Source organism: Chiloscyllium plagiosum, unplaced genomic scaffold (genome assembly GCF_037043375.1).
Source record: "Chiloscyllium plagiosum isolate Xiang-an unplaced genomic scaffold, Cpla_swu_hap1 HiC_scaffold_15, whole genome shotgun sequence".
Lineage (NCBI taxonomy): Eukaryota > Metazoa > Chordata > Chondrichthyes > Orectolobiformes > Hemiscylliidae > Chiloscyllium > Chiloscyllium plagiosum.
This window is the reverse complement of record NW_028270153.1, coordinates 36,210,449-36,238,291: the sequence shown is the minus strand read 5'-3', so window position 1 is coordinate 36,238,291 and position 27,843 is coordinate 36,210,449. Positions and strand designations below refer to the sequence as shown.

At 39.9% G+C, this 27,843-nt stretch overlaps 1 protein-coding gene across 4 annotated transcripts in view; it reads right to left on the bottom strand.

Moving 5' to 3' along the window:
- Positions 1-5,507: 5,507 nt before the first annotated feature.
- The window catches only part of LOC122560122 (DEP domain-containing mTOR-interacting protein-like), an 81,456-nt gene continuing 59,120 nt past the window's right edge, over positions 5,508-27,843 (bottom strand). For 3 of the 4 annotated variants that reach the window (XM_043710379.2, XM_043710382.2, XM_043710380.2), the window contains one exon: positions 5,508-10,858. In XM_043710379.2, the coding sequence (XP_043566314.1) occupies positions 10,733-10,858 (126 nt within the window). In that variant the 3' untranslated portion in view covers positions 5,508-10,732. Of the gene's footprint in view, positions 10,859-20,998; positions 21,103-27,843 lie in introns of all 4 variants that reach the window. The other variant, XR_015759577.1, reaches the window with a different exon arrangement.

Here is a 27,843-nt window from a genome sequence, read left to right as displayed (position 1 = left end):
CACCATGCATAGCTCTACAACTTAAATGCATTTTACCACAACAAGCCAGCACTGTCTCCGCTACCTGTAATACACAATTGAAAGTTTATCTATCTTTTCGTTGCATTTGTAGCATTTAGAACTTTTCATGCTTTTTGTGAGAAATCATATGGCTCTTGGGCTGCTGTATTAAAGACATTAAAACTAAATAAATGAAACATTATGCTGTTGCTGAATAGGCTAATTTAAATGCTTCTCCCTCCCTCCAAATATATCCCTCACAACATCAAGCCAAACTTAAGAACTGTACTGAAACACACAAAGAAGGAAATTCTAATTGCAATTTGTTTTGCAAATCTTGACTAATAAACAAAATGGTGGTCAAGTTAAATTCTTCCACTTGTTTTACCACTTGAAAGCCCAAATATGTAGCAACTGATACTGAAGTATTGCTTCTCATGCAATATTATTTGTCACTGAAACTGTGGCAAGTTGAGAGGTAACAGAATTCTAGTGAGAAAGTGCCATTTAGTTATAACACAACAGCTAGTATTGGACATGAATTTCATCATGGAGACATAAATGTAAATCTTAAATAAAATGCCCTGCAATAAATATGATATTTTAATTATCCCACATCTCAATGGTGACAATATTGATACTCAACTGTGTGCACTTTGGAATGTTGTGAAAGGTTCTTTTAAAATGCAAATGCTTTCTTCTGCACAACTGCAAATGACAGATGTACATCTTAACTCTTCCGGCTTCTGCAGTTTGTCCTAAATGCATTGTCTTCTCTTGGGATAGGAACACAATATTTCAGAGTCAAGACATGGAGAATGTATACGTGCTGCTGTGAAAGACATACTCGTTATTGATCGTGTTGAATTTCAATATGACAATGACTTCACAGCCCACATTGAAGTCTCTGGAAAGCAAACTGCAACAACACATGGAGCTATTAGTTTGGTATCTGCAGCCATTGTGACAGCAATTTGATCCTGCATGGCTATAAGCTGAGAATTCATAACCTCAGTCTGAGCATCCACAACAACACTTGGATGTTAAGTGATGTCTGCTTATGTAGTAGAAGCTGAGACATTGGCCATCGGGTACCCAATCATGGTTGGGTTCATGCGTGCTCTCCATTTCACTATTGGAAATGATGGACTTCAAGCTCTGTGTGAAGCCCTAAGCCAAGCTGGAGCCAGAACCTCAGTGCACCATTACTGTGACAGCAACTTTTCTAGCAGGCCATCCATTGGACTAAACATTTCTGGGTCCGTGCCCATCAACCTACGATGGGCATCAACCTATATCGTGACTTCTCAGAATCCAATGCAGCAGAACTCATGGGCAACCTCACTTTTTCGGAAGCTGACACCTGTGACAACCTTTCTCCTGACAGGACTGCAGTCCATTCAGGCCTGGTGATTTACCTCATGCAGATATTGCCTCTGTGATACCCCATAAAGTACATATGGTGTCAGAATCTTAGCTGGGGCGATCAGTATTAAACTGAGTGTTGACAACTCTTGCAGTAGTCTTTTATTCCTTTGGGCCTTTGTTATTCTGCATCACTGGCTAGACAAGTTCCAGTTGTTGGATATCTGAAACACTAATTGTACAAAGGCATAATTGTGGTGAGGAAAGAGGACAATAGCAAAAGGTGCACAATTTCATCAAATGCAGCTTGTAAATCACAACATATTGCAGAATGAGGGTGACATGAGATGTAAAAGAGTGAACTAAGCAGGAACAGACCATTATCCTTGATGGTTTTGGCTCTTCCTCTGAAATATTAGTCTGTTTTTTTTCCCCTATAGATGCTATCAGAGCATTTGCATTAACTCTACTATTTCAGATTTAACATATCATTTTCCTTTGATTACAGGTTTAAATATAGTCAGAAAACTTGCAAATAACTTTGAGCTTGTGGCTTAAGCACTAGAGATAGAGGAGCTGAAACAATAGAAGAAAGGAGATAGCAGCAGAAAGGGAAAAGAATGACAATGTAAGCCCAAGAACTTATATTCACAACAAAGGAGCACACCAGTCTAAGAAACATGCAGCCTCTCACAAATAGCATTCAAAGTTATGGTTCCTAAATAAACAGTAAAAATTCATCACTGACAAGTGAGGAAGAAGTTTACCAAGGTGTAGAGCTCATAGCAAGAGCTTGTATATAGTTTTTTTTTTAACAGTGGGAGATTACCGTACTGTAGCTATCACAATGTCCTGGCTGATCAGGAGATTATCCTCTGCTCTATCACATAATTTTCAGGTTGACTATCAAACTGTTCTGCACAATAAAAATTACTCAAATATTTACAATTGAAATAATTCTTGGTTAATTTAACAATGTACAATGGCTTCTGTCTCTTGATGGAGCTTCCAAGAGAAAAGTTCAAAAAACACGTCAAATAAAGGTATGTGTGTCCAATGATGCCACCATGAAAGCGAAGGTACATGTGTATGCATGCGTGTGATGATGTCACCACATGATAGAAGTAGTGCATGCCCAGAGAACTCGTTTTTCATATGTGCAAACTCAGCCTGTCAACAGAGGGTGCTATTTTATTATATCACTAAGATATATGGAAATACACAAGCACAGACTCGTGAATTTCAGTAGATGGATGCATTCACAATATGTCTTTATTTGATCAGGTGATAGGAGTGTTGCTGATAAGGTATATGTTGCCCAACCCTAATTGTCTTTGAGTAGATGTTAATGAGCTGTCTCATTGAAACTTTGCCCATGCAGTCGGTTAATACACATGATTTGGAGATGCCGGTGTTGGACTGGTTAAAAATCACACAACACCAGGTTATCGTCCAACAGGTTTAATTGGAAGCACACTAACTTTCGGAGCGACGCTCCTTCATCAGGTGATAGTGGCAATTTGTTAGGGAGGGAGTGCTAGAATTTTGCCCCAGTGACAGCGAGGGAATGGCAATATATTTTCAATATATGCAAGGATGATGTGAGGCTTGGAGGAATTTGCAGATGGATGGTGCTCTCGTGCATTGGCTGTCCTTGTTCTTCTCAGTGATAGAAATTTCAGGCATAGAAGGTACTTTAAAAGGAGCTTTGGTGTGTTGCTGCAGTTCATCTTGTATACGCCACTCAATTTTGCCATAACATATGTTGTGCCAATCAAGCTAGCTGCTCTCTCTTGGATGATGTTGAGCTTCTTTCAAATTGTTGGAACTGCACTCTTCCAGACAAGTGGAGAGTATGCCATCACATTCCTGACTTGGGTCTTACAGATGGGGCAAGGTTTTGAGATCAAGAGGTCCATACGTACTTTTCATTGTTTAGATCAGAGTGGTGCTGGAAAAGCATAGAAGGTCAGGCAGCATCCGAGGAACAGGAAAATCAATGTTTCAGGCAAAAGCCCTTCATCAGGAATAGAGGCAGGAAGCCTCCAGAGTGGAGAGATATATGGGGTGGGGGGGTGGAGGTGGCTGGGGAGAAGGTAGCAAAGAGTACAATAAATGAATGGGGTTGGGGATGGAGGTGATAGGTCAGAGTGGAGGGTGGAGTGGATAGGTGTGAAGGGAGATTGGCAGGTGGGACAGGTCGTGAGGACAGTGCTGAACTGGAAGGTTGGAACTGGGACAAGGTGGGGGGGGAGGGGAAATGAGGAAACTCACTGCAACCCCCAGGTAATCTCCTCTAAAAAAACGTGGACTTCACCAGTTTCATCATTTCCCCTCCCCCCACCTTACCCCAGTTCCAACCTTCCAGCTCTGCACTGTCCTCATGACCTATCCTACCTGCCAATCTCCCTTCCCACCTATCCACTCCACCCTCCCCTCTGACCTATCACCTCCATCCCCGCCCCTCTTTGCTACCTTCTCCCCAGCCACCTCCCCCCCCTCCCCCTCCCCCCCCCACCCCCCATATATCTCTCCACCCTGGAGGCTTCCTGCCTCTATTCCTGATGAAGGGCTTTTGCCTGAAACATCGATTTTCCTGCTCCTCGGATCCTGCCTGACCTGCTGTGCTTTTCCAGCACCACTCTGATCTAAACTCTGGTTTCCAGCATCTGCAGTCCTCACTTTTGCCCTTTACATTTCATTGTCAGGAATCCCTCTGAAAATGTTTCAAGCAAACATTGGTTACATTTTTTCCTTTTTAATTACTTAATCGATTGCTGATTTTGCTAATTAATTCCACATTTCAAAACTGCAACTTGCTATGAAACAAATAGAAACATTTCAGCGTTTTACCATTTGTGACTTTAGTACAAACCCTCTGCTTCCAATGAGAGCTGACCAGAAGAGGTGCTAAAATTGCACCTGACCATATGCTCCCAATCCTTGACAGCATTGTAACACACATCATTTCAAAAGACAGATGGGCCATTACACAAGGGCCTTGCCCAAGACAGGTGAGAACGGCCAATGAAATTCCAAAATCCTGGTCTAATTCCAATCAGATTACAATAATGTTGCAAATATTAGGTTGGTGCATGATGCCAGCCTCACTAAGGAAACCTAGAATCCTGGAGTAGCATATTTAAGATTCTCAAATGCTTTGGGAAGGTAAATATTGATGCATTATTTTCATTAGTTGAGGAACCAGCAACTGGGGCATACAAGTTAGATAAAATTATAAATATAAACATTGCCTTAGGATGATCACCAGGTTAGGGAGATTGGGAGCATTATTTTCACATAAAATTAGAATATAAAATGCTTCATCACAATTTGCTATTGAGGCAAAAAAAGTAACTTAATAGGGATTTGGATAAGCATTTGTGAAGAGAAATTTGGAAGAATAGGATTGAAAAGTGAAGAAATAAGGTTAGGATATAGAACTTCAGTTGAAGAATTATTAATGCTATTATAACTTAAATCAATTAAAAAGTTTTAATCAGAATTAGGTACATTTTTTATTTGGTAAGGCTGTTAAAGCTTATATAATTAAGACATGGAAAATAGAACTAAGATACCGATCAACCAGGATCTACTTGATAAGGGGTCAGGTTCAGACGTTTGAATGTTGACCTCTTGCTTCTATGCTTCAATACAGTTGGAAGCACAGCAGATCAAATGAATAACACACATGCCAATATTCTAGCACTGGGTCTCAGAAGCAAAAGTTAGCAGATGGATTTGAGGCCACCTCCTACCAGCATTTGCAGGTAGTAAGGCAAGAGTAGAGCTCACCGTCCAATTTTAACTCCCTCTCTTTGCTGTCTAATCAATTTTAGGTGGGGTAATAAAAGAAAATTCATCTCTTAAACTCTTCTGTTGAGTTTTATTTGTGGTTATTTGTTGCACTTAAAATGATCAGACCAAGGAGAACTTCATTGTAATATAAATTGGACATGATCCATTAGGATGAAGTTCACTATAATAAATGACCATTTGCTGACAGATATTTTTCTTACTTTGTGCTAGGAATGTAATCATGCCTCTGATAAACTAATTTAACTTTTCTATAACTAATGAAATCCTGTCAATAATCTGCACCAAGGTGAAAAAAGCACTGAAACTGAGCATGAGCTCCATAATCATTTTTAGATTCCATTTTATTTAACACATTCAGTGGTACAAATTTACAACTCATCTGCAAAAATTTCAACAGAATTATTTCAGAAATCTTATTATTGGTGAATTTAGTCATTTAGCAATGATTGTACAGATCTGAAAATTGTCAAGGCTATTGTCAACTATATTGCTGCTTTAGTATCAATGAATGGTGACTTTTGGTTCATGGTAATACAAATCTGGTTTTGTACTCAGATGCCAGGTCCGAAACTGCCTCCTGGGAAGACAACTGCAAAACAGTGTCAAACCCTTGCCAAGAATCAATTTCATATTGCTTAGGCTTTATAGCCTAGAACTGAAAAATGTTCTGCTTAATCCATTAGATCTCTTCAGCCCTTTGTACGTAGTTTTGACTCATTTAAGATGACTTCTTTCATGGTGTCTTATCAGAAAAGTAGCCAATGGAGGATCAGGCCTCTCTTTGGCTCTAATTCCCTGACTCCAGTCAATATTCCATGGCATAAATGTGAGACCTATTGGTTGTGAACAACAGTCTTTTGTGTCTAATGTTATCTAATGTTGTGAAATGTTAAAAAACAAATTAATTAATTGACAGTATTAAAACTACATTTGGTGCATAACACTTAAAATAATAATTTAAACAATGATTATTAATGTATATTCCCTACCTCATAACATTGACCACACTTAAAACACACTTTATTGACAATAAAGTGATTAGGGACATCCTGAGGTTGTGAAAGTTACAATATAAATGTAAATCCTTTTTTTAAAGAAAAAGCTCTTGATTAGTATGACCTTCACCATACTTTATGGACATTTAAGTTAGCACTTAGATCTGTTGCAAACTTGTCTTTTTACCTTAATTCAGAAAACTGTAAATTAAAAATAAAACACTGCAGATACTTAAAATCAGAAATAAAAACAGAAAACATTGAGCATATTTAGCCAGTCAGGCAGCACTTGTGGACTGTTATAACCTCTATACAAATCAGTAACATTCAGAAAGATATTCAAATATCCGGTGACTGAGTGGAAGAAATATATGACAAGATTTTAAGTCTTATGGCCTCTGCTATAAGAAATAAATTAAAAGCAATATTAACTAAACACTACTCAGTACCCAACTGATAATCTAATTCATGAAATGTTTCCCATTTAACTGTTAAAGCAGTTGAAAATTCTCACCAGATCCATTTATTCTGTCCCTTAAGTGGATACTTAATTCTCCAGAAGCAACCCAAAGCTATTCTCAAAACTCGAAGGCTGACTTCCTTTTGCATTTCAAGCTGGTTAACTTCTAATCCCAGAACCGACCTCCACAGTGAAGCAGCAGTTAGAGAATCTTCTCTCTAGCTGAACTAGTGACTCTTACAAACTCATTTAAATCCTCATGAAGCCAGTGCCTTCATTCTTTTCATGAACTCCCATATGCATTTTGGCGGTGACTGACAAGGCCAGCATTTTCACCGCTGATGGAGGATGAGCTGCCTCTCTTTCTGTACTCCCTCATACAGACTCTTGCAGACTGTCCCACCTGTGAAATTCAGGGGATAACTTAAAGAAATTCCTATTACCCAATACCACAATGTCCTCCGATGTACTCTAACTCTCTCAAAGACAATCCTCCATTGCAGCAAGAATCGCATGAATCTTGCAGCCATACAAATGCCAATTAGCTACATGACCTCTAACTTGAAACTAAATAAACTATTTAAAATAAAATCATTTCACAAAACTTGACATTCCCAATATCTTCCTGAATTTTAGCACTAACAGGCTACCACCAAATAATGATTTGAAAACTTAACCCACAAATCAAATATGACATCAGATGTGAATTATTTCAGACTGTTTTCGGGGAAATGGATGGATTTGGTAGCTAGAAAATGGAATTTCGAGCAAGAAACTAAATTTTTGTACTCAACCTTCCCAATATTTAAATGGAGTAAATGTTTGCTCATCCAGTACTGTACGTCAGGTAAGCAGTCTGCTAACAGTGAAAGTGGAAGACTCAAGAGAGTGAGGGAGAACTGAATGCCGGAGAACATGTGAAAACTATGAAGCATCCCTACAGAGCTGCAAATGAATGGAAATTAGGAGAAAGCAAAGATAGAACCATGAGAGATACCAGAGGTTACGATGTACGAGTGGCTGAGAAACATTGCAAGAGATACTCTGGCTGCGATATGACAGATTAGAATGCAATTGATGAAAATATGCCATCCAACTGTATGACAGGGAGAGAGGTGTTGGTGAAGGACCGTGTGGTCAACTGTGTCAAATGCTACACACAGATCAAGAAGGATGGTGAGGAATAGTTTACCTTTGTCACAGTCAAATAGGCAATCATTTGTGACTTTGAAACCAACTATGTAGGTGTGATGAACTGGTCAGAAACTTGTTTGAAAAGATTCAATTCAATGTAAGGGATGTAAACATTAGAGTTCCATGCAAGATGAAGGTGGAATTGGAAGAGGCAGATAAGTTGGATATAGGATGGTAGTTTGCAAATACATAAAGATCAATAGTTTTTTTCTAAGAACACTATTAATAACAGATTCAGAGAAGGAAAACACTTCGAAAGAAAATAATTAACTATATTAGTCATAGAGTCATAGCAATGTATAGCATGGAAACAGACCCTTCAGTCCAACTCAACCATGCTGACAGGATACTCTGAGTTAATCTAGTCCCATTTGCCAGATTTGGCCCATATCCATCCAAACCCTTCCTGTTCAAATACCAATCCAGATGCCTTTTGAATGTTGTAATTGTAGCAGCCTTCATAACTTGTTCTGGCAGCTTATTCCATACATGCACCACATTGAAAAAATTGCCCCTTAGATCTCTTTCGAATCTTTCCCCTCTCACCTTAAACCTATCCTCTCTAGTTTTGGATTCCTCTACCCTGGAGAAAAACCTTGAAATATTCACCCTATCCATGCCCCTCATGATTTCATAAACCCCTATATGACCACCCCTCATCCTCCAATGCTCCAGGGAAAATAGACCCAGCCTATTCAGCCTCTCCCTCTGGCTCAAACCATCCAACCAGGGAGACTAGAATTGAACGCAGCATTCCAAAAATGGCCTAATCAATTTCCTATATAGTCACAACACGACCTCCCAACTCATATGTTCAGTGCAGTGATAAATAAATGCCTTCTTCACTACACTGTCCGCCTGTGACTCCACTTTCAAAAAACTATGAAGCTAGTTCACCCAAAGGTGACTAATAAGAAGACCAGTAAGGGAGGTTAGCTGTTCTGCAGTTTGGTGGGAATAGGGTCAAGGGAGCAGGCAATGTGTCTGACGGATATGCTTCACGAAGACATGAAGGGAAATGCAAGAGAAAGTAGAGAAAGATGGAAATTCAGAACTAGGTAAGTGATGAACTTGAGGAGGTCTGACCCAGTGAGTTGGTAAAAGGGAGTGAGGCAGCACCTACAGCTGATTGGATGCTTTGATCTTAGTGACAAAGAGATCCATGAGCTCATCACAGTTATTCTTGGTGGTGAGGATGTAGGAGATGGGGAGACAGGAAACATCAACTATCTTTCTCTCCATAGATGCTGCCTGATCTGCTGGTATGTTTCCAGCATTTTCTGCCTTTGTAACTTGCATAGACATGATTGCAATATTTCCCTTTACATTTTCCCTTTTCTAATCTCGAATGAATGTAGCTTGGCTTTATGGATCAAATATCTTTTTTCTCCAAAAGCTACTAGAGGTTTTAGGCTTTTGGCAATTTAATATAGAAAACAGCAAAAAAGACTGTCATAATTTGGCACTTATCTCACTCATTAAAGAGTTACTTACATTATTGCCAAATTCTAAAATATTATAAATACCTTTGTACTTTCCATGAGTCAGTGTTTCTATACAATGGCACTTTAAAATTGCTGAATAAATTTTGCCCGAGAGCACATGTATTGTGTGAAATGTCTTTGGTGGCAGCTTGAGTTTCTTTCTCATCAACGAATTGGGATGTGACCCGCAGAAGTTTACATCAGTGAAAAGAACATTTTATAAAAGAAAACATACAAGCTGCCTTTGACCAGTAGTCTTATATCTAGGAAGATAGAGAGGCATCTTTGTAACCATAACTATTCCTTTTACAGGATTGTTAAGCAGGGCAATGGAAATCCTAATGTAGCACCAAATGAGTGCTCTGTGAAGGGAGGGTAAAGCACTGCTGGTTTTGGAAGAAACTAGTTTAAACCCAATTCTGCTGGTTCCATGTTCAGATAAGCATGGATTGTTTTCAATGGTGACATGGAAACTTGGACAAGAGCCAGCTTTTCATTTTAGTAGGGAATCGTGACCTTGGAGCTTCCGATCTGGCCTGGCTCCAGCCTTCTTTCAGTGGGAGGTCATTTTGTTTCTTGTTAAGTGTCACATTCCAATAGAGATTACTGGACAGGCTTTTAAAACAGTATAAAGGTATACAAAGAGGTTTAATTGGATCTGTAAGAACTGCAACTCTAATTCCTTACCACTTTAAAAATGTTGGTAAATCCTTTGAACAATGTCAGTATAACCTACATCTTTATCGAAGGTTAAAAAAGAATCATAAATATACAATAAAGACAGATCAAATGTCTGTAAAGTTTCTCAGCAAGTGGATATTAGCTTAGAAATTACCTTATGTGCTGACAAATACTTCACACAATCACATGACAGAACAAATGAGAAATATCATGCGAACAGTGAAGCCTTTGTCTACTCCAGGTACATTGTCTCAAATATGGTATGGATTTTGGATCACCAACTAACTCCTTCACACTGGCGTCACTAAAACAGCTAATGTCGCTCCCCTAAAAACAACTGAGAATATTGTAATCAGAATGTCCTCAGCAGTGGAACAAATCGTTTTGTGTCCAGAGGATAGGGAGGACCAAGGATAGACACATTTTACAGTGCTACAATGGATTTGGGTTTTATGTGTGCACAATGCTTGCTGACTCTTGTCCTCTGGGATCAGCCCAAAATGTCCTCTTTATTTCACATGCTTACTCTATTTCAGGGGCTGCGACCAAGGGAAAATATCTGAATTTTTTCAAAATTCCATTTGATTCGATATGATTTTTTGCATACCAGATTTGAGACACTATACCTACATTTTCATGAATAATGATTTCTAGCTTAAAGTATTTGAAGGCATTTGCTTTCTGAGAATAGTTGTGAAAATCAACCAGCTTATTGCTCAATTGAACACATCTCCTCATTCAATTGCTTCCATAACTTCCATCACTAGAGTGCGGGGTCCAGTCATGATAATGTTGCTGACTGTTTTGTAGTCCAAATTCATGACATGCCTGCTGTTCACAGAGACAACAAACTGTCTGACCTGTAGGAAAACAGAAGATAGATGTTAAAACTGTGTCTATATTAATACAGAATGTATGTCAGCTCTCAAGATGCAATACTAAGCTATTTCCGCCTCCTTTCTTCATTCAACTTGTAACTGAACCCCCACATCAGCCCACCTATTGCAATGACTGTCAGGCAGATAAATAGCATCTGCAATATGCTAGACATGAGAACAAAACATCACAGTTCCTTTTACATAACATCTGACCGAACAGGGTATTAACCAATCAGATTGGGGCATTGCAAAATGATCACCGCAAGTTCTAAAAAAAGGGTGCTTCTTGACTCCAGGGTTGTTGGGGAATGGGGTGGGGGGGTGGAGGGTGGAGCAGGCAACAGGAGGCAGGGCATGGCAAGAAAATGTAAGCTTTCATTTCACTTTTTGTGTCAGCTTTGACATTGAGTCCACTATTCTCACTTACACTTGCTTGTTTGAACCTGTGTCATGTCAGGAAGGCTCTCCAGTGCATTACTGCTGCTGAGTGTCTTTCTCCTGATTAGCAGGAATATGGAAGCCAGTTTAAATAATTAAGGCTACAAGTCACGACAAGATCGAGTGTCCACTGACATCTTGTCACCTGCCTGCCCCCCCCCCCCCCCCTCCCCTCCCCCTGCATCTAAAAGCTGATAGGTGTGTATTGGTTGTTGGTCTGCAGCAACATGGTCCTGCAGCATTGGGTCAGAAGTATTAGGAGACCACCTACCTTTTCTCACAGTGTTAAATCCAAAGTCACCTGTTTCATACTTGGTTCCTTGTCATACCGATTGAGAAGGTGGTGGTGAGCTGGATTGTTGAACCACAGCTGTCTTTAGGGTGTGGGACACCCACAGTGATATTAGAAATAGTTCCAGGATTTTGATCCTGAGACTGTAAAGGAACTGAGATATCACTCCAAGTCAGGGTGGTATATGGATTGGAGTGAAACTTGCACATGGAACCTGCAGGTGGTGGCGTTTCTCTTATCCTTGTAGATAAAAGAAATCGCACGTTTAGAAGCTACTATCAGTAGAGCCTTGTTGAGTTGCTGCAGTGCATTTTGCAGGTGGTACGCACTGCTGCTGCAATGCATCAACAGTGAAGGGAGTGACCGCTGCAGGTTGTGGATGGGATGGCAGTCAAGTGGGCTACTTTGTCCTGCATAGCATTAAACTTTGAGTTGTTTTGGAGTTACACTCATCCAGGGCAAGTGGGGAATGTTCCATCACACTCCTGACTTTCACCTTGTAGGTGGTGGACAAGCTTTGGGGAGACAGAAGGTGAAGAATTCTTAGCCTTCGACTTGCTTTTTTTAGCCACTATATTTATATGGCTGATCCAGTTCAGTTTCTGGTCAATGGTGATCCCTGTATGCTGATATTGAAGGATACAGCAATTATATTGACATTTAATTCTATGGGGCAATGGTTAAATTCTCACTTGTTGGAGGCAGTTATTGCCAGACACGTGTGACACAAATAGTACTATCAGTCTTGATGTTGTCCAGATCTTGTTGCTCACGGTCATAGACCTCCTCAGAACCTGAGGCATTGTGAATGCTACTGAACACTGCAATTACCAGGAACTTTTCTATTTTTGACCTTGACTCTAACTGAAAAGTTCTTTGTTTATATCCATGAACTCATCTTCCATATTATTACTAGAAATTTGATATTTCCAGTCAATATGAAGATTAAAATACCTGTGATTACTGTATTATCCTTCTTCTTGCATCTCCAACTTCCTGATTTATACTCGATCCAACACTACGATAATTGTTAGTGAACTTATAAACTCTCTTTAGATTTTATGTGATGATTCTTATTTGTTTAAGTTGGAATAAAAGAGACTCCAGCTAATTTAAATTTAAACTTTATTGATTTATGTTGTTTGGAGATAGAACTCTAATTTTATGAATTTTGTATTTGTAGTTACATTCTAATATAGCACTATCAAATACCATGTTGGATCATATATTCAAGTAAAATTTCTGATTCATTAACAAAGAACAACAAACATAAGGCTACATTTTGGAAATATTTAAACCATTTTGAGAATTATCTCCAGATGTGTGTGATCCCTAACTGTATTTCATTACCAGCTGTAAACCATAGTTAGCACACAAGCTTCATAAATGTTAATGTAAATATAATATCAGTTGCAATAAAATATCTGGCTATTGAAGTTATTGCTTCTGTTTTTAATTGAAGTACAAGATTAAAACTCCTAGAAGATGAAGTTCCTAGAACCGCAGTAAAAAATTATACCCTCAAGGATTGATGAAGATAAAATCAAGACACTTGAAGTTTACTACAAATCCGTCCATGCCTTGGGTTACTGATAAAATCAATGGACTGCTTAAGACTATGATCAAAATATAAATATATTAAATAGTTATTTTTGATACAGATACTGCTGAATGATTAAATGGCTTGTTAATTCTGAGCCCAGTAGTACTATGTGGTGCCCCACCAGTGCCAATCTATAACAGTTATTGACAGTGGCAAAGTATCCTTAAATCAAGGAATTTTTTTGGGGGGAAGGGGGTAACAGAGATAGGACATGATTATGGAACAGCAAAGATTTCTTTGCATTTCTGCAAACCAGTACAGACATCCCATGAGAGTACAGCACAATGGAAGTCATAGTATAAATTGCAGATGCCATAATTTCTATGATGTCTCGAGACCATACTAATAGCATTGGCCACAGTATTCAGATAATTCTGAACATTTGTTATAAAGTCCCAACATCATCCATATAGTCAGCGATGCAGTGGAACAATGCAGCAGTCCCCATAGAGTCTCCCTTCCCTGATGTCACCTAAAGATTTGCTATCCAGGAGCCATGACCTGTTAACGTCATACTCAAAAATGGTGAAGTTGAAATTTGTGAACACATGAAAACAGAATCGAATCTCAAATGCAAACTAGTGGTTTTAAAAAAAAGAAACCCAACAGTAACACAGTTCATACAGGAGGTGGAGCAGTCGAGAGATACAGGTGCAAAGATGTGCACTGAAGCAGATTATTAAACAGATGAGATATCTTTGGAAGATAAATGAAGATCAATGATGGATTCAGTGGAGTGCAAAAGAATATTACTTTGCATTTACCATCTTTTGGAATAAAATATAATATTCTCAATATTACAGCTTGTGAAAATCCATTTGTGGGTAGCACAAGGTTTTCTATAAATATGCAATGCGTCATCAATGGTTACTACTGAAGCTGAGTCAAACATATTTTAGGGGGACCAGAGTGAAAATTTGAGGAAAAATATATTAAATGTATAGAAAGACAGACAGCAGATTAGCACAGGTAGTTATAATGAGCAAAACACACTGGGCATGATGCCCAAATAGTCTCCTGCTGACACTTCAGAGTCCACAAAACGATAACCTTGTTTTTTCTTTTCCCTTGATTTTACAGTTGACCTTCATAAGATCATAAGAATTGGAAGGAGTCAGCTATTCAGCCTGTTGAGATTGCTGTGCCATTAAATAAGATCGGATTGTGATCTCAACAAGTTTACCAAACAAAAATCTGTCCAATTCCTCAGTTTTCTGTGGAAGTAAATTCCAAAGAGTAATAACTCTCAGGGAAGAAATTTCTTCCAATTTCAGTTTTAAATAACAAATCCCTTAGTTCGATTCTGAAGAGGAGTTACTAGACAAAATGTTAACGCTGCTTTCTCGCCATAGATACTGCCAGACTTGTTGATTTTTACCAGCAATTTGTTTCTGATTTCCAGCATCAACATTCTTGGTTTTATTTTTGCCCTAGATTTATGCTCCCCATAAGACAAAAAAAATCTTCTCACCACCTACATATCAAGCTCAGTACCCAGTTGGGGTTGCAGAGCTCCGAAAAGTGGACAAATCTTTTGGGAGAAAAATTAATCACATGGGTGACCAATCAGATGAATACTACCTCCAAATGTGGGACTGAGAGATTTTGAAAGGACCCGCTCCTCCAATCATACAAGTTCCTTCCTGTTTGGATTTGTTGCTGATTGGTTCGATCTTTCTAATGTCCGTAAAATTATTTGAAGGCTTCTCTATTTTTATATTCCAGCCCTTCTGCAATCAAGGCTGTCATTCAATTTGCCTTCCTAATTACATAGCTGTAAGCTCAGTGCTACCCCTTTGTGATTGATGTGTAAATACAAATCCTTCTGTACTGCAATATTCTGCAGTCTCTCATTCTTTCTGCCAAATTGGATAATCTCACATTTTCCCATATGATATTGTAATTGTTATACCCACTCACTCAATCTATCTATAGCCCTTTGCAGACCCTTTGTAACGTCCACACAAATTACTTTCCTGTTGACTTTTGTATCATTGGCAAATTTGGCTCCTTTGTAGAGATCTGGCAAAAAAATATATATAATCTGATGAGGACGAAAATAAAACCTGCTTATCTTCGAAGCAGTAAATGCCAACATCAATGGTTCTGCATAGTTTTGTTGCACAATATAATTGCAATTCATGGATGTATAGAGAGATTTAAAGCAACTGAAATATTAGATATATTCACGATTATTTCATGTTGGTTGTTCTTAAAGTATCAAACTAAAAGATTTGTTTGAGTCCAGTCTTTGAACAGCTGATAGAGGCCAAGAAGAACCTTCAATGGCTACAGAGAAATGTCCATTAAAAAGAAATAGATTTCATTTTAAAAAGGTGGAATAATTTTGATTTAAATGCAACGCAATAAAATATATACAAGCCAGAATACATGGTCACACCTTCTTTAAACCGAATACTGAAAGCCTGGAACTAAAATACTGGTCACCTTCATTTGTCATTGCTTGGGACATGAATCTAGCTCTCTCTGGTTAATACGAGGCTAAAATAGGTTTGCCTTTGATATTATTCTGTAAGTCCATTATTCAAAGAACCAATAAATAAAACAAAACAAAACACCACATCACGCTTGTTTAATTTTAGGGCAATTTCTTTTTATCTTCAAAAAAGAGTATTTTCAGATTGGTTAAAACTACCTTGGTCCTTTCATACCCCAATTTAAACGTTAAACAGATTTTAAATGGCCAGATACTGCACAAAGAATATCAATGAGGCAATCAATGGAAGAAATCAAATTATAACTTACAGCATTCACATATTCACAGCTAAATATGAAAATCTGGAAGTTTCTGTCCAGTTTGCTGCAATGTTCAGTAGCAGCAGCGTGGATTATCCACAAGATGCATTGCAGAAATTTGCCAAAAATCCTTAGATACCACCTTACAAACCCATTATCACTTCCATCTAGAAGGACAAGGACAGCAGATACACTTGCAAATTCCCATCCAAGACACGCAACATCCTGCCTTCGAAATGTATTGTTGTTCCTTCCTTGTGGCTGAGTCAAAATGCTGGAATTCCCTCTCTAACGGCTTTGTGGATTTACCTACGGGAGATGGCCTGCAGCAGTTTAAGACAGCTCACCATAACCTTTTCAAGGGCAACTGAGGACAGGCAATAAATAACATATGAGTGATACCATTGCCCATGAGTGAATAAACAAAAATGACTGCCCAGCTCCTCCATGAGTTGCACTAGTCCTTTATTGATACATTCAGCATTAAATCAATGGACATATGTGAAACAGGAGCACATTTGCAAAAAACATACAAGGAAAGGCCAGGAACTGATGCTATCAGGACTAAGTGAACTCTTAACTGTGCATTAAGTCTAATCAGTGAAAAGCAATGGCTGATGAGCCTGTCCACTAATTGGGAAACCGGTACCAATGCCTTCTGGCCGTTTCCATGCGACATTCAAACAGACAGCTACCATCAGGGTTTCCCGCTCTATTATGTGCAATTCCCCTCACTGGATGGATTTCCTATCTCTGCAAGCTGCTAGCCAATCAAAGAATGACATCTCCTTAGGAACAGTAGGGTCACTGAGAGTGAGGGTCATTGCTCATACTGTGGGAATTCCAGGGTACTGTGATACTTTGGAAATTCACGTTGAAAGCGGCTGGAGTGGGATTGCCAGGACCAGTCAGGGATGAAGATTCCTGTGGGTCCCACCCTTGCAGCTGGCAGGTCTCTGGACAGTACAGCTGTTTAGGTGGAACTCAACCAACAGGCCACATCTTCAAATGCACTGAAACTTTTCTGTAAAGTATTTGAATTTACAGTGACTACCTCAAAAGGAATACTGCTTCAGGATTACAAGTTTTAAGACTTATTATGGTGAAAACCAAATGCAAGGTTGACTAAACATCATCTAGTTCGCGCCTAGAAATCTAAACTACAGAAAACATGATACTTATTACTGTCTTAGAGCGACCAATAACCCTACATCGACAAATACTGCGCACACTGAACACACTAATCTGTACAGTTCTCAAAGGGTTCCACTTTCCAACAGATTCCTATCTGCACCCCACCTCCCAACTTCATCAAGTTGTAATGTTAAGTTAGCATCATCAAAAGAGCTTCCCTCCGTTTTCCTAACTGGTGAAATAGAATAACAGCACATTCCCCTTTGCTGTCAACACTATCTTTTTAAAAATTCATTTACAGGATGTGGGCATCATTGGCTAAGCCAGAATTTATTGCCGTCTCTAACTACACAGAGGGCAGTTCACAATCAACCAGGTTGCTGTGGATCTGGAATTACAGATCTGTGGATCTGGATTAGTTAAGGATGGCCGATTTTCTTCTCTGAAAGACATTCATGAACCAGGTGGGTTTTTCCAACAATTAATGCATGTTTCATAGTCATCATCAGACTGTTGATTCCACATTTTTAATTGATTCCAAATTCCATCATCTGCCATGGTGGGATTTGAACCCAAGTTGCTCAATCATTATTGGGATCACTGAAGTAATAGACTAGTGCTACTACCACATTGCCTCCCCAACCTCTCATCTTTCTGAGAGGCCTCCCCAACCTCTCATCTTTCTGTCCCAGAAACAATGAATGTCTATCCACAGCTCTTGCTTTCTTTTTATAGGTGTGAAATATAAGTATATTTTGATACCCTCTGCTGTGCCCCTCTTATCTTCATGGTTACCAAGTCACACAGCCCTTGTGTAGAGTAGAAACCATAGTAAATCACATGATCCTTTTCATTTTCCCTTTGCACCTTGAATTAGAAACAATCCAAATATATATATTAATTTTGTAAAACTTTGCATCTGTAACATGCCTGTCAGTGTTCAGTGTTTTTTGCCCATGTGATGTAACTATGCTTGCTGTTGGTTGGATAGCAACTATGGGAGGATGACACCCTTAAATTGGCACTTTTTGTTCTCAATTGATCACTGGGCAGGAAGGCTGTCCTCAAAACTTTCCACCCTGAGCTTAAATTGTGGGAGTCAAGGCGGTATGGGGACTCCACACGACTCAATCCCACCCCATTATACTATCCTTCTCCTGCCTCCAAGTTGATGCCCAGAAGGAGCATTAATTTTGATACAACCTCTCTGATGTTGAGAATTGACTTTGCATGTGTGAAGTCTCCTTCCTTGGATATTTAATTATTGCTGTATATGTTTTTAAACTTCTCTCTCCATCTCTTATATCTTTCTATTTTAATCCTACTTTCCTTTTGCTGACATTGTTCTTGCTTCAACAATATATTAAATATTCTAACCTATACTTCCTAGTTTATGTTTCAGTGAGAATTATTTAATGTGACTGGTTGAAGAACCCGGTCCACACATGCTATTGTTATCCACAAAAAGCAGGTTGTTACTCAGAGGTTTATGAAATATTTGCAGGCATCCAGTAGTTGAGTGACTGGCAAGCACCTTCATCACTGACCTCAATATCCAGGCCAATGTCCCATAGGTTCATCTTTATAAATTGAACAGGGTAAATCAATGTTTATGAATCCAAAATTGGACATGGAACATGACTGGTAATGTTTAGCTGTTTTAAACAAATTGTTAGAGTGCTATTGCAATCTGAAACAAATCCAACTTTCCTTCCAGTATTGGAATGTTACAATATTGTTATTCATAAGTATTGCCAAAAAAAACATGTTGTCAAAGCTATTTGTTTTGAACTCATCAGGACATTTTGCAAGAGTATAAATTCTCAGGGAAACCAGTACTTATATACAACATGAGAAGACAGTGCTGACTGGTTGATAATTAAGCTGTGGTAGAGGCAGTGCCACAATACATCAATTAACACTGCGTAAAAATTAACAGCCAGGATTTGTTCAATTTTAAACTAGGCAAGTTGACTTTAATTGATCTAAGTTGATTTTAGATCCTGATGCCCTTTCAAAAGAATGCATGCGCATAGTCTGACGTCACCTTCTGCTCCTGTACTCAACTGTTTCTCTGTTTATTTTTCCATATTACATTTTATTCCAGTCAAAATATTAAAATTGATTTACATGTTCACTTTTGCATTTTTAAATTTTGTGCCTACTCTCTTTACCTCAAGATGTAAAATTCCTCCTGATCTATGATTCTGTGGACACCAATTATTCATTGCTCAATAATAGCTACTTAGTTGACTACAAGAACTGCAAGAGTCATAATCCTTCGGAGGAAAGGAAATTGGGATTAAAGCCATTTATCAATGCACTCAATAGAAATCAGTTTATGTCCACTTCAGCTATGGAGTGCCAAACTGATTTGACTTAATTTTAGCAAATAGAGAGCCATGCAAACCACAAGTAGATTTATGGTACTTGTTCCAGCTGCATTTTTGTTGGCATTCCTTTCAATAGCTACACCAAGTGTTTCTAACCTGTCTAGCAAAATGGATAAGTACTATGTCAGTACGAATGAGTTCAAATAAACAGAATTTTTAAAATCAGAAGATGTGGCAAGATGCCAATTCTGGGTGCTGTGCAGTTTTATTCTAACTGTAATGAGGCATGGGCATTGCTGGCTCAGCCAGCATTTATTTCCAGTCCATAATTGTCCTTGAGAAGGTGACGGTGAGCTGTAGTCCAGGTGCTGTAAGTATACCCACAATGCAGTTAAGAATGGAATTCCAGGATATTGACACAGTGACAGTGAAGGATTGGTGATACAGATAAAAATCGAATGGTGTTCCGCTGGAAGGGGATGAGGAATATGCAAGTAATTGTACTTCCATGCATCAACTGCCTCTGACCTTCTATACACCCGAGGTCACAGGTATGGAAGATGCTATCTAAGGAGTCTTAATGAGGTGCTGCAGTATATCTTGCACATGGTACACATTACTGACTTGTCAATGGAAAGGGGAATGAATGTTGAAAGGGTGGTTGACCGATGGACTATCTTGTCTTGGATGGTATCATATTTCCTGATTGTTATACTAACTGCATGATCCAGGGAAATGGAGAATATTCCCTTGATTCAGTAAGTGAGTAAACAATAATAGGTAATATAGAATTCGAGTATAGCTAAAAGAAATACACTTTGTCAAAGTATATAATCTTGCCCTCATCAGGATATTTCATAAAAATACAAATTCAAAGGCAAGACCAACATTTATACAGCATGAGAGAACAATTCTGATCCTTTGGCAAGTAAGAACATAAGAAAAACAAAGAAATAGGCCATTCAGCCCCTCAAGCCTGTCCCACCATTCATTAAAAAAGTAGCTGATCTGCCCCAGACCTTAACTGATTACTGGAGATATTGCCATGGAAAATGCACTCATTAATACTGATTGACAATTACCACCAGGCAAGTTGAGTCTGATAGGCATTGCCCTGCAAATTAAACCAACAGAGCACTGTCACCTTTTATTGTTGAGTTGAAATAGGTGTTTCCTGTCTGCAACTTTATTAGTGAGAATAGTATGTGCAGCCATTTATTTGGAGACAGGTTTTGAGTCATAAAAAGTTTTGATTTGAGCTTTCTGACTCATTAGTGGTGGTATCAATTCCATTTTTTATATTAGAGATCAATTGGATTCTCCAGATGCTACATCTATAGAATGGCAAGTTTCCCAAAGGACGAGGAAAGCATATTACTTTAATCTACCCATTCCATTACAATCACGTTGCTACGTGGTTTCCACTGATCACTGACACTACTGTGCAACTGAATGGTAATTTCTCTAGCAATTGGCAATATACATACTATTAAACACAACATATTGCATTTCCCAACACGCCGCCCCTAATAATGGATTTGAGTGGTAATATTAGATGAACTCACTTTTGTCTCTCTGTGGGGTCCTTAACTGGAATGCAACTCCATTCATTTGGAGACTGGAAAAGACAGCTTCCTCCAAACTGGAACGTGAAGCCTCTTTATTAGCACTTGTGGAGGACAAGAAAAAAATAAAACCCTGATATCTGTAATTGAAGCTTCCATTGCAGATGTTTCTAAAGCTGTCATATAGTTTGATGACCAGCAACATAGTGTACAGTAGAATTGGGAAAGCAGAATATCACAAACATGCCATGAAGCATTTGCACTCCCAACATCTTACTTCACATTCTATAGCTTCCGTTCACATGTTAGCCAAAGTTTCCTCCTCTTCTACACGGTTGGAGATCCATGCATTTGCCGCCCACTTCTCCAGGCTGCTATCTTCACTCAAAAGTTGGAATCATTTTCATTGCAGTGAAACCCAGATGCTTAATGCTCAGCAGATTTGTTCTTGGGATGATCCTATGAAGAGGGATTGTGCAAACAGGGACTGTACTCTCCAGAGTTTCTAACTGAAATTTAGAAAATACTCAAAGGGATAGGCAAGGCTGATGTAGGTAAGATGCTTCCTCTGGTTGTGGTTTCTAAAGCAGGGGACACATTTTAAAAAATGGGGATGCCACTGAGGTTCAACATGAGGTAAATTATTCCCTATTACACAGGGCTGTGGAAGCTCAATCTTTGAGTATGTTTAAGGAAGATATTGATAAATTTCTGATTACCAGTGAGTATACAGGATTATCAGAATGGGCGGGTAAAATATATTGAAGTTTTTGCTCAGTCATAATTACAGTAAATGGTGGAGCAGGCACGATGGACTGAATGGCTTAGCCCTGTTCTAACCCAGAATAGGTGTTTTCAGATGTACTTACACTTGACAATTATAAGCGATAGGAGAAGTAGGATTTTCATCCCCTCAGGCCTGACTTATCATTCTATAAAATCATGGTTTATCTGTCCCAGGCTTCAACTTCTCTTGCTTGCCAGCTTCTCATAACCCTCACCTCAGATACTTCAAAACATCTATCACCTTTCTCTTTCACTGTACTTACACTGATCGAGCCGCCATAGTTCTCTGGAGTGAGAGAATTATAGATATTCAGTACCCTCAGAGAAGAAATTACTTCACATGTCAGTTTTAAATGAATTTGTATGGCGTGACTATGTCTCTTAATTTGAGATTCCCCCACTAGTAGGTACATTGCCTGAACATTCACCCAGTCAAGCCTCAACAAAATCATATACATTTCAATGTTAAGTCAAATTCTCTATCCCAGGAATCCCAGGTGAATCTTTTCTGAACCAAATTTGGATTCATTACACTATGTCCCTTCTCCAAGTCATTAATATAGGGAATAAATAATTGAAGCCCTAGGAAGGATCCCTTTGGCATTTCACTAGTTCCATCATGGTGGCTCACTGGTTAGCACTGCTGCCTCACAACGCCAAGGACCCGGGTTCAATTCCAGCCTTGGGCGACTGTCTATGTGGAGTTTGCACATCCTCCCCATGTCTGTGTGGGTTTCCTCCTACAGTCCAAAGATGTGCAGGTCAGGTGAATAGGCCGTGTGAAATTGCCCATAGTGTTAGGTGCATTAGTCAGGTGTAAGTATAAGGAAATGGATGGGTTACTGTTCAGAGGTGTGGACTTGTTGGGCCGAAGGGCCTGTTTCTACACTGTAGGTAATCTAATCTAATCATTTTTCCAACTTGAAAAAAGACCCATTAATCCTAATGTTCTATCTTCTGTGTGGTAATCAATCTTCAATCCATGCTAATAAGTTACCCCCCCCATACCACGAGCTTCTATCTTATACAATAACCTTTCTGTGGTACCTTATCGAATGCCTTCTGGAAATCTTAACACATTGCATCTATCAGTTCCCTTTTTTCAAATCTGCTTAGTATATCCTCAAAGAACTCGAATAAATTTGTTAAACATGATTTCCCTTTCACAAAACCATGTTGACTGACTTTATTAAGCTTTTCTAAACATCCTGCTATTTCATCATTAATAAGAGACTCTTTCTGAATTCAGTGAGTTCTGGAATATTTTACCCAATGCCTTAACTAAACCTGCAATCACTCTCTTTAAAACGCTTGGAAGTAGACATTGAGTCCTGGTTCCTTATCTGCCTTCACTCCCATTCATTTCAATTATCTGTTGCTGGTTCCTAAAAAATCCTAATCCTCTGGCCTACCACAAGTTTTAGCCACTGTGCATATCCTAGGTTTTGATTGGACATTCTCATTGACCACCATTGTTAATCATAGTTGGTTCACACTTCTTATCGAGCACTTTTTGATCAGAATAAATTTTTGCTTAGTATTATGAAGTATCTGCTTAAATTTCGGCCACTGCTCATGCACTGATTTTCCCCTTAGTCTATTTCCCCAGCCAGTTTAAGACAACTCTTTTTTTCATGTCTCTGTGATTGCCCTTATTTAAGTAGAGGACATTGGTTTGACACCACACTTTCTCTTCTGCAAACTGATTTTGAAATTCTACCTTGTTGTGATTGCTATCCTCGAGAAGATCATTAACTATGAGATCTCTTAATAATAAAATGTTACTAGGTCTGAAATACCCTGTTCCCAAATAGGTTGCACTTCTATGTTCTAAAAAAAAATCCCTAGTGCATTTCACAAATTTGACTTCCATGCCACACTTGCCCACCTGATTTGTCCAATCAATATGCAGATTAAGATCACCCATGATAATTGTAATGCCTTTCTTACACACCTCCACAATTTCCTGATTTATACTTTGCACTACATGAGGCAAAGCTTCAGGACCTATAAATAACTCCCATCCATGACTTATTCCTTATTTCCACACAATCTGATTCTACATCACAATCTATTGCATCTAAATCACCACTCAACAGCACACAGATGCCTTCTTTTATTAACACTGTTACCACCCCCTTTTCATTTTTGCCTATTCTTCCAGAAAGTTGAATAGCTTGACTAAGAACTAAATACTGGTCATCCTGTAACCACACCTCTGTAATGCCATGTCATACACATTTACTTCTATTTATGCGATCAACTCATCTATCTTGTTATAAATGCTGCGTGCATTCAGATAAAGAGTCTTAGGTTATGACTCTTTACCATTATTACTCTTTCTGGTTCTAATTGTTCTGCACTGTTCTAGTTAGGTTTTCTGCTCCTTTGTGTCACACTTGGATTATCATTCACCTCTTCACTGTACTGAATCTTTTGTATTCCCTTGTTTCTACTTGATTTTTAAACTTCCCTTCAATTGAACATTCCCACCAATTCATTAGCTTAAACTCCTACCTACAATCATTACATTACATTACATTACATTACAGTGTGGAAACAGGCCCTTCGGCCCAACAAGTCCACACCGACCCGCCGAAGCGAAACCCACCCATACCCCTACATTTACCCCTTACCTAACACTACGGGCAATTTAGCATGGCCAATTCACCTGACCCTGCACATCTTTTGGACTGTGGGAGGAAACCGGAGCACCCGGAGGAAACCCACGCAGACACGGGGAGAACGTGCAAACTCCACACAGTCAGTCGCCTGAGGCGGGAATTGAACCCGGGTCTCAGGCGCTGTGAGGCAGCAGTGCTAACCACTGTGCCACCGTGCCGCCCACGCGGGATTCGCCAGGACACTGGTCTCAGCATGTCTCAGATGAAGTCTGTACCAATGGAACATCTCTTTCCTTCCCCACTATTGGTACCAGTGCCCCTTGAAACAGATCCCATTTCTTCCACACCAATCACTGAGCCATGCCCTTACCTCTAATCTTATTTTGGTCATCAAAGAATGTGGTGCTGGAAAAGCACAACCAGTCATGCAGCACCTGGGGAGCAAGAGAATCTATGTTTCGGGCATAAGCCCTTCATCAGGAATGAGGCTTGTGGGCCTAGGGGGCTGAGAGGTAAATGGAAGGGGTGGATGGGGCTGGGAGAAAGGTAGCTTGGAATGTGATAGGTAGATGAAGGTGGGGCTGAAAATAATAGGTCAGAGAGGAGGGTGGAGCAGATAAGTTGAAACAGTTAAAGGTGGATAAATCCCCAGGACCTGATCAGGTGTACCTGAGAATTCTGTGGGAAGCTAGAGAAGTGATTGCTGGGCCTCTTGCTGAGATATTTGTATCGTCGATAGTCACAGATGAGGTGCCGGAAGACTGGAGGTTGGCAAACGTGGTGCCACTGTTTAAGAAAGGTGGTAAAGACAAGCCAGGGAACTATAGACAGGTGAGCCTGACCTCGATGGTGGGCAAGTTGGTGGAGGGAATCCTGAGGGACAGGATGTACATGTATTTGGAAAGACAAGGACTGATTAGGGATAGTCAACATGGCTTTGTGCATGGGAAATCATATCTCACAAACTTGATTGAGTTTTTTGAAGAAGTAACAAAGAAGATTGATGAGGGCAGAGCAGTAGATGTGATCTATATGGACTTCAGTAAGGCGATCGACAAGGTTCCCCATGGGAGACTGATTAGCAAGGTTAGATCTCATAGAATACAGGGAGAACTAGCCATTTGGATACAGAACTGGCTCAAAGGTAGAAGACAGAGGGTGGTGGAGGAGGGTTGTTTTTCAGACTGGAGGCCTGTGACCAGTGGAGTACCACAAGGATCGGTGCTGGGCCCTCTACTTTTTGTCATTTACATAAATGATTTTGATGCGAGCTTAAGAGGTACAGTTAGTAAGTTTGCAGATGAGATCAAAATTGGAGGTGTAGTGGACAGCGAAGAGGGTTACCTCAGATTACAACAGGATCTGGACCAGATGGGCCAATGGCTGAGAAGTGGCAGATGGAGTGTAATTCAGATAAATGCAAGGTGCTGCAGTTTGGGAAAGCAAATCTTGGCAGGACTTATACACTTAATGGTAAGGTCCTAGGGAGTGTTGCTGAACAAAGAGACCTTGGAGTGCAGGTTCATAGCTCCTTGAAAGTGGAGTCGCAGATAGATAGGATAGTGAAGGCGGCATTTGGTATGCTTTCCTTTATTGGTCAGAGTGTTGAGTACAGGAGTTGGGAGGTCATGTTGCGGCTGTACAGGACATTGGTTAGGCCACTGTTAGAATATTACGTGCAATTCTGGTCTCCTTCCTATCGGAAAGATGTTGTGAAACTTGAAAGGGTTCAGAAAAGATTTACAAGCATGTTGCCAGGGTTGGAGGATTTGAGCTATAGGGAGAGGTTGAACAGGCTGGGGCTGTTTTCCCTGGAGCGTTGGAGGCTGAGGGGTGACTTTAAGAGGTTTACAAAATTATGAGGGGCATGGATAGGATAAATAGGCAAAGTCTTTTCCCTGGCATCGGGGAGTCCAGAACTAGTGGGCATAGGTTTAGGCTGAGAGGGGAAAGATATAAAAGAGACCTAAGAGGCAACTTTTACGCAGAGGGTGGTATGTGTATGGAATGAGCTGCCAGAGGATGTGGTGAAGGCTGATACAATTGCAACATTTAAGAGGCATTTGGATGGGTATATGAATAGGAAGGGTTTGAAGGAATATGGGCTAGATGCTGGCAGGTTGGATTAGATTGGGTTGGGATATCTGGTCGGTATGGACAGCTTGAACCGAAGGGTCTGTTTCCATGCTGTACATCTCTTTGTGGGAAGGAATATGGACAGGTAGAACCGTTCAAGTGGGTGTTGCCAAGTTAGAAGGTTGGGACTGGGATAAGTTGGGGAAGGGGAAATGGGGAAACTGGTGAAATCCACATTGTTCCCATGTAGTTGGAGGTTCCCAAGGCCAAAGATGAGACATTCTTCCTCCAGGTGTCAGGAGGTTAGGGTTTGGCAATGAAGGAGGCCCAGGACCTGCATGTCCTTGGTGGAGTGGGAGGAGGAGTTAGTGTTCAGCCACAGGGCAGTGAGGTTGGTTAGTGTGGGTGTCCCAGAGATGTTCTCTGAAACAATCCACAAGTTAGCGTCCTGTCTCCCCAACATAGAAGAGACCACATCAGGTGCAATGGATGCAGTAGATGACGTGTGTGGAAGTACAGGTAAATTACTGATACAAGTGGAAGGATCCTTTGGGCTTTGGATTGAGGTGAAGCAGAAGGTGTGGACACAGGTTTTGCACTTCTTGTTATGGCAGGAAAGAGTGCCAGAAGGGGAAGCTGGGTTGGCTGGGTGCGTGGACCTGACAAGTGAGTCACGGAGGGAATGGTCTCTCTAAAATGCAGATGGGGTGGGGAGGGAAATATATCTCTGGTGGTGATGTCTGTTTGTAGGTGGCAGAAATGGTGGATGATGATGCGGTGGTGGTATCTTATTTGCCCATCACCAATTTCCATGTGGTTCAGGTCATATTCTTAAGATTACCATCTTTGTCATTCTGTTTTCTTTTTAAATTTAGCATCAAACTGCTCATAATGCATCAGCAGAACTTCTTTCCAAGTCCTACATACATTCTTGGTATCTACACAAACCACAACTGGATCCACACCCACTCCAGGTTCTTCTCCAGAGACGTCCTGAACCTTGGCACCAGATAGGCAGCATATCCTTCTGAAGTCTGTGCCTTTATTGCATAGAACAGTATCTATTCCCCTGACCAATCTATATCTATTTCTACTACCTTCCTCTTTTAACCCATCATGAAAAGGGTGCTTTATGCCATAGTGCTTTGCTCAGTTTGCTCATCCTTTGCACACACTGTGCCTTTCTCAACACTTGGGCTAAGAATCTCATACCTATTGGACAAGGACATTGGGTGAGGCTCCTCCAATACAGTCAAGATTAGAATGTCGCTGGAAGAACAGCAGATCAGGCAGCATCCAAGGAGCAGGAAAATCAATGTTTAGAGCAAAAGCCCTTCATTCCTGATGAAGGATTTTTGC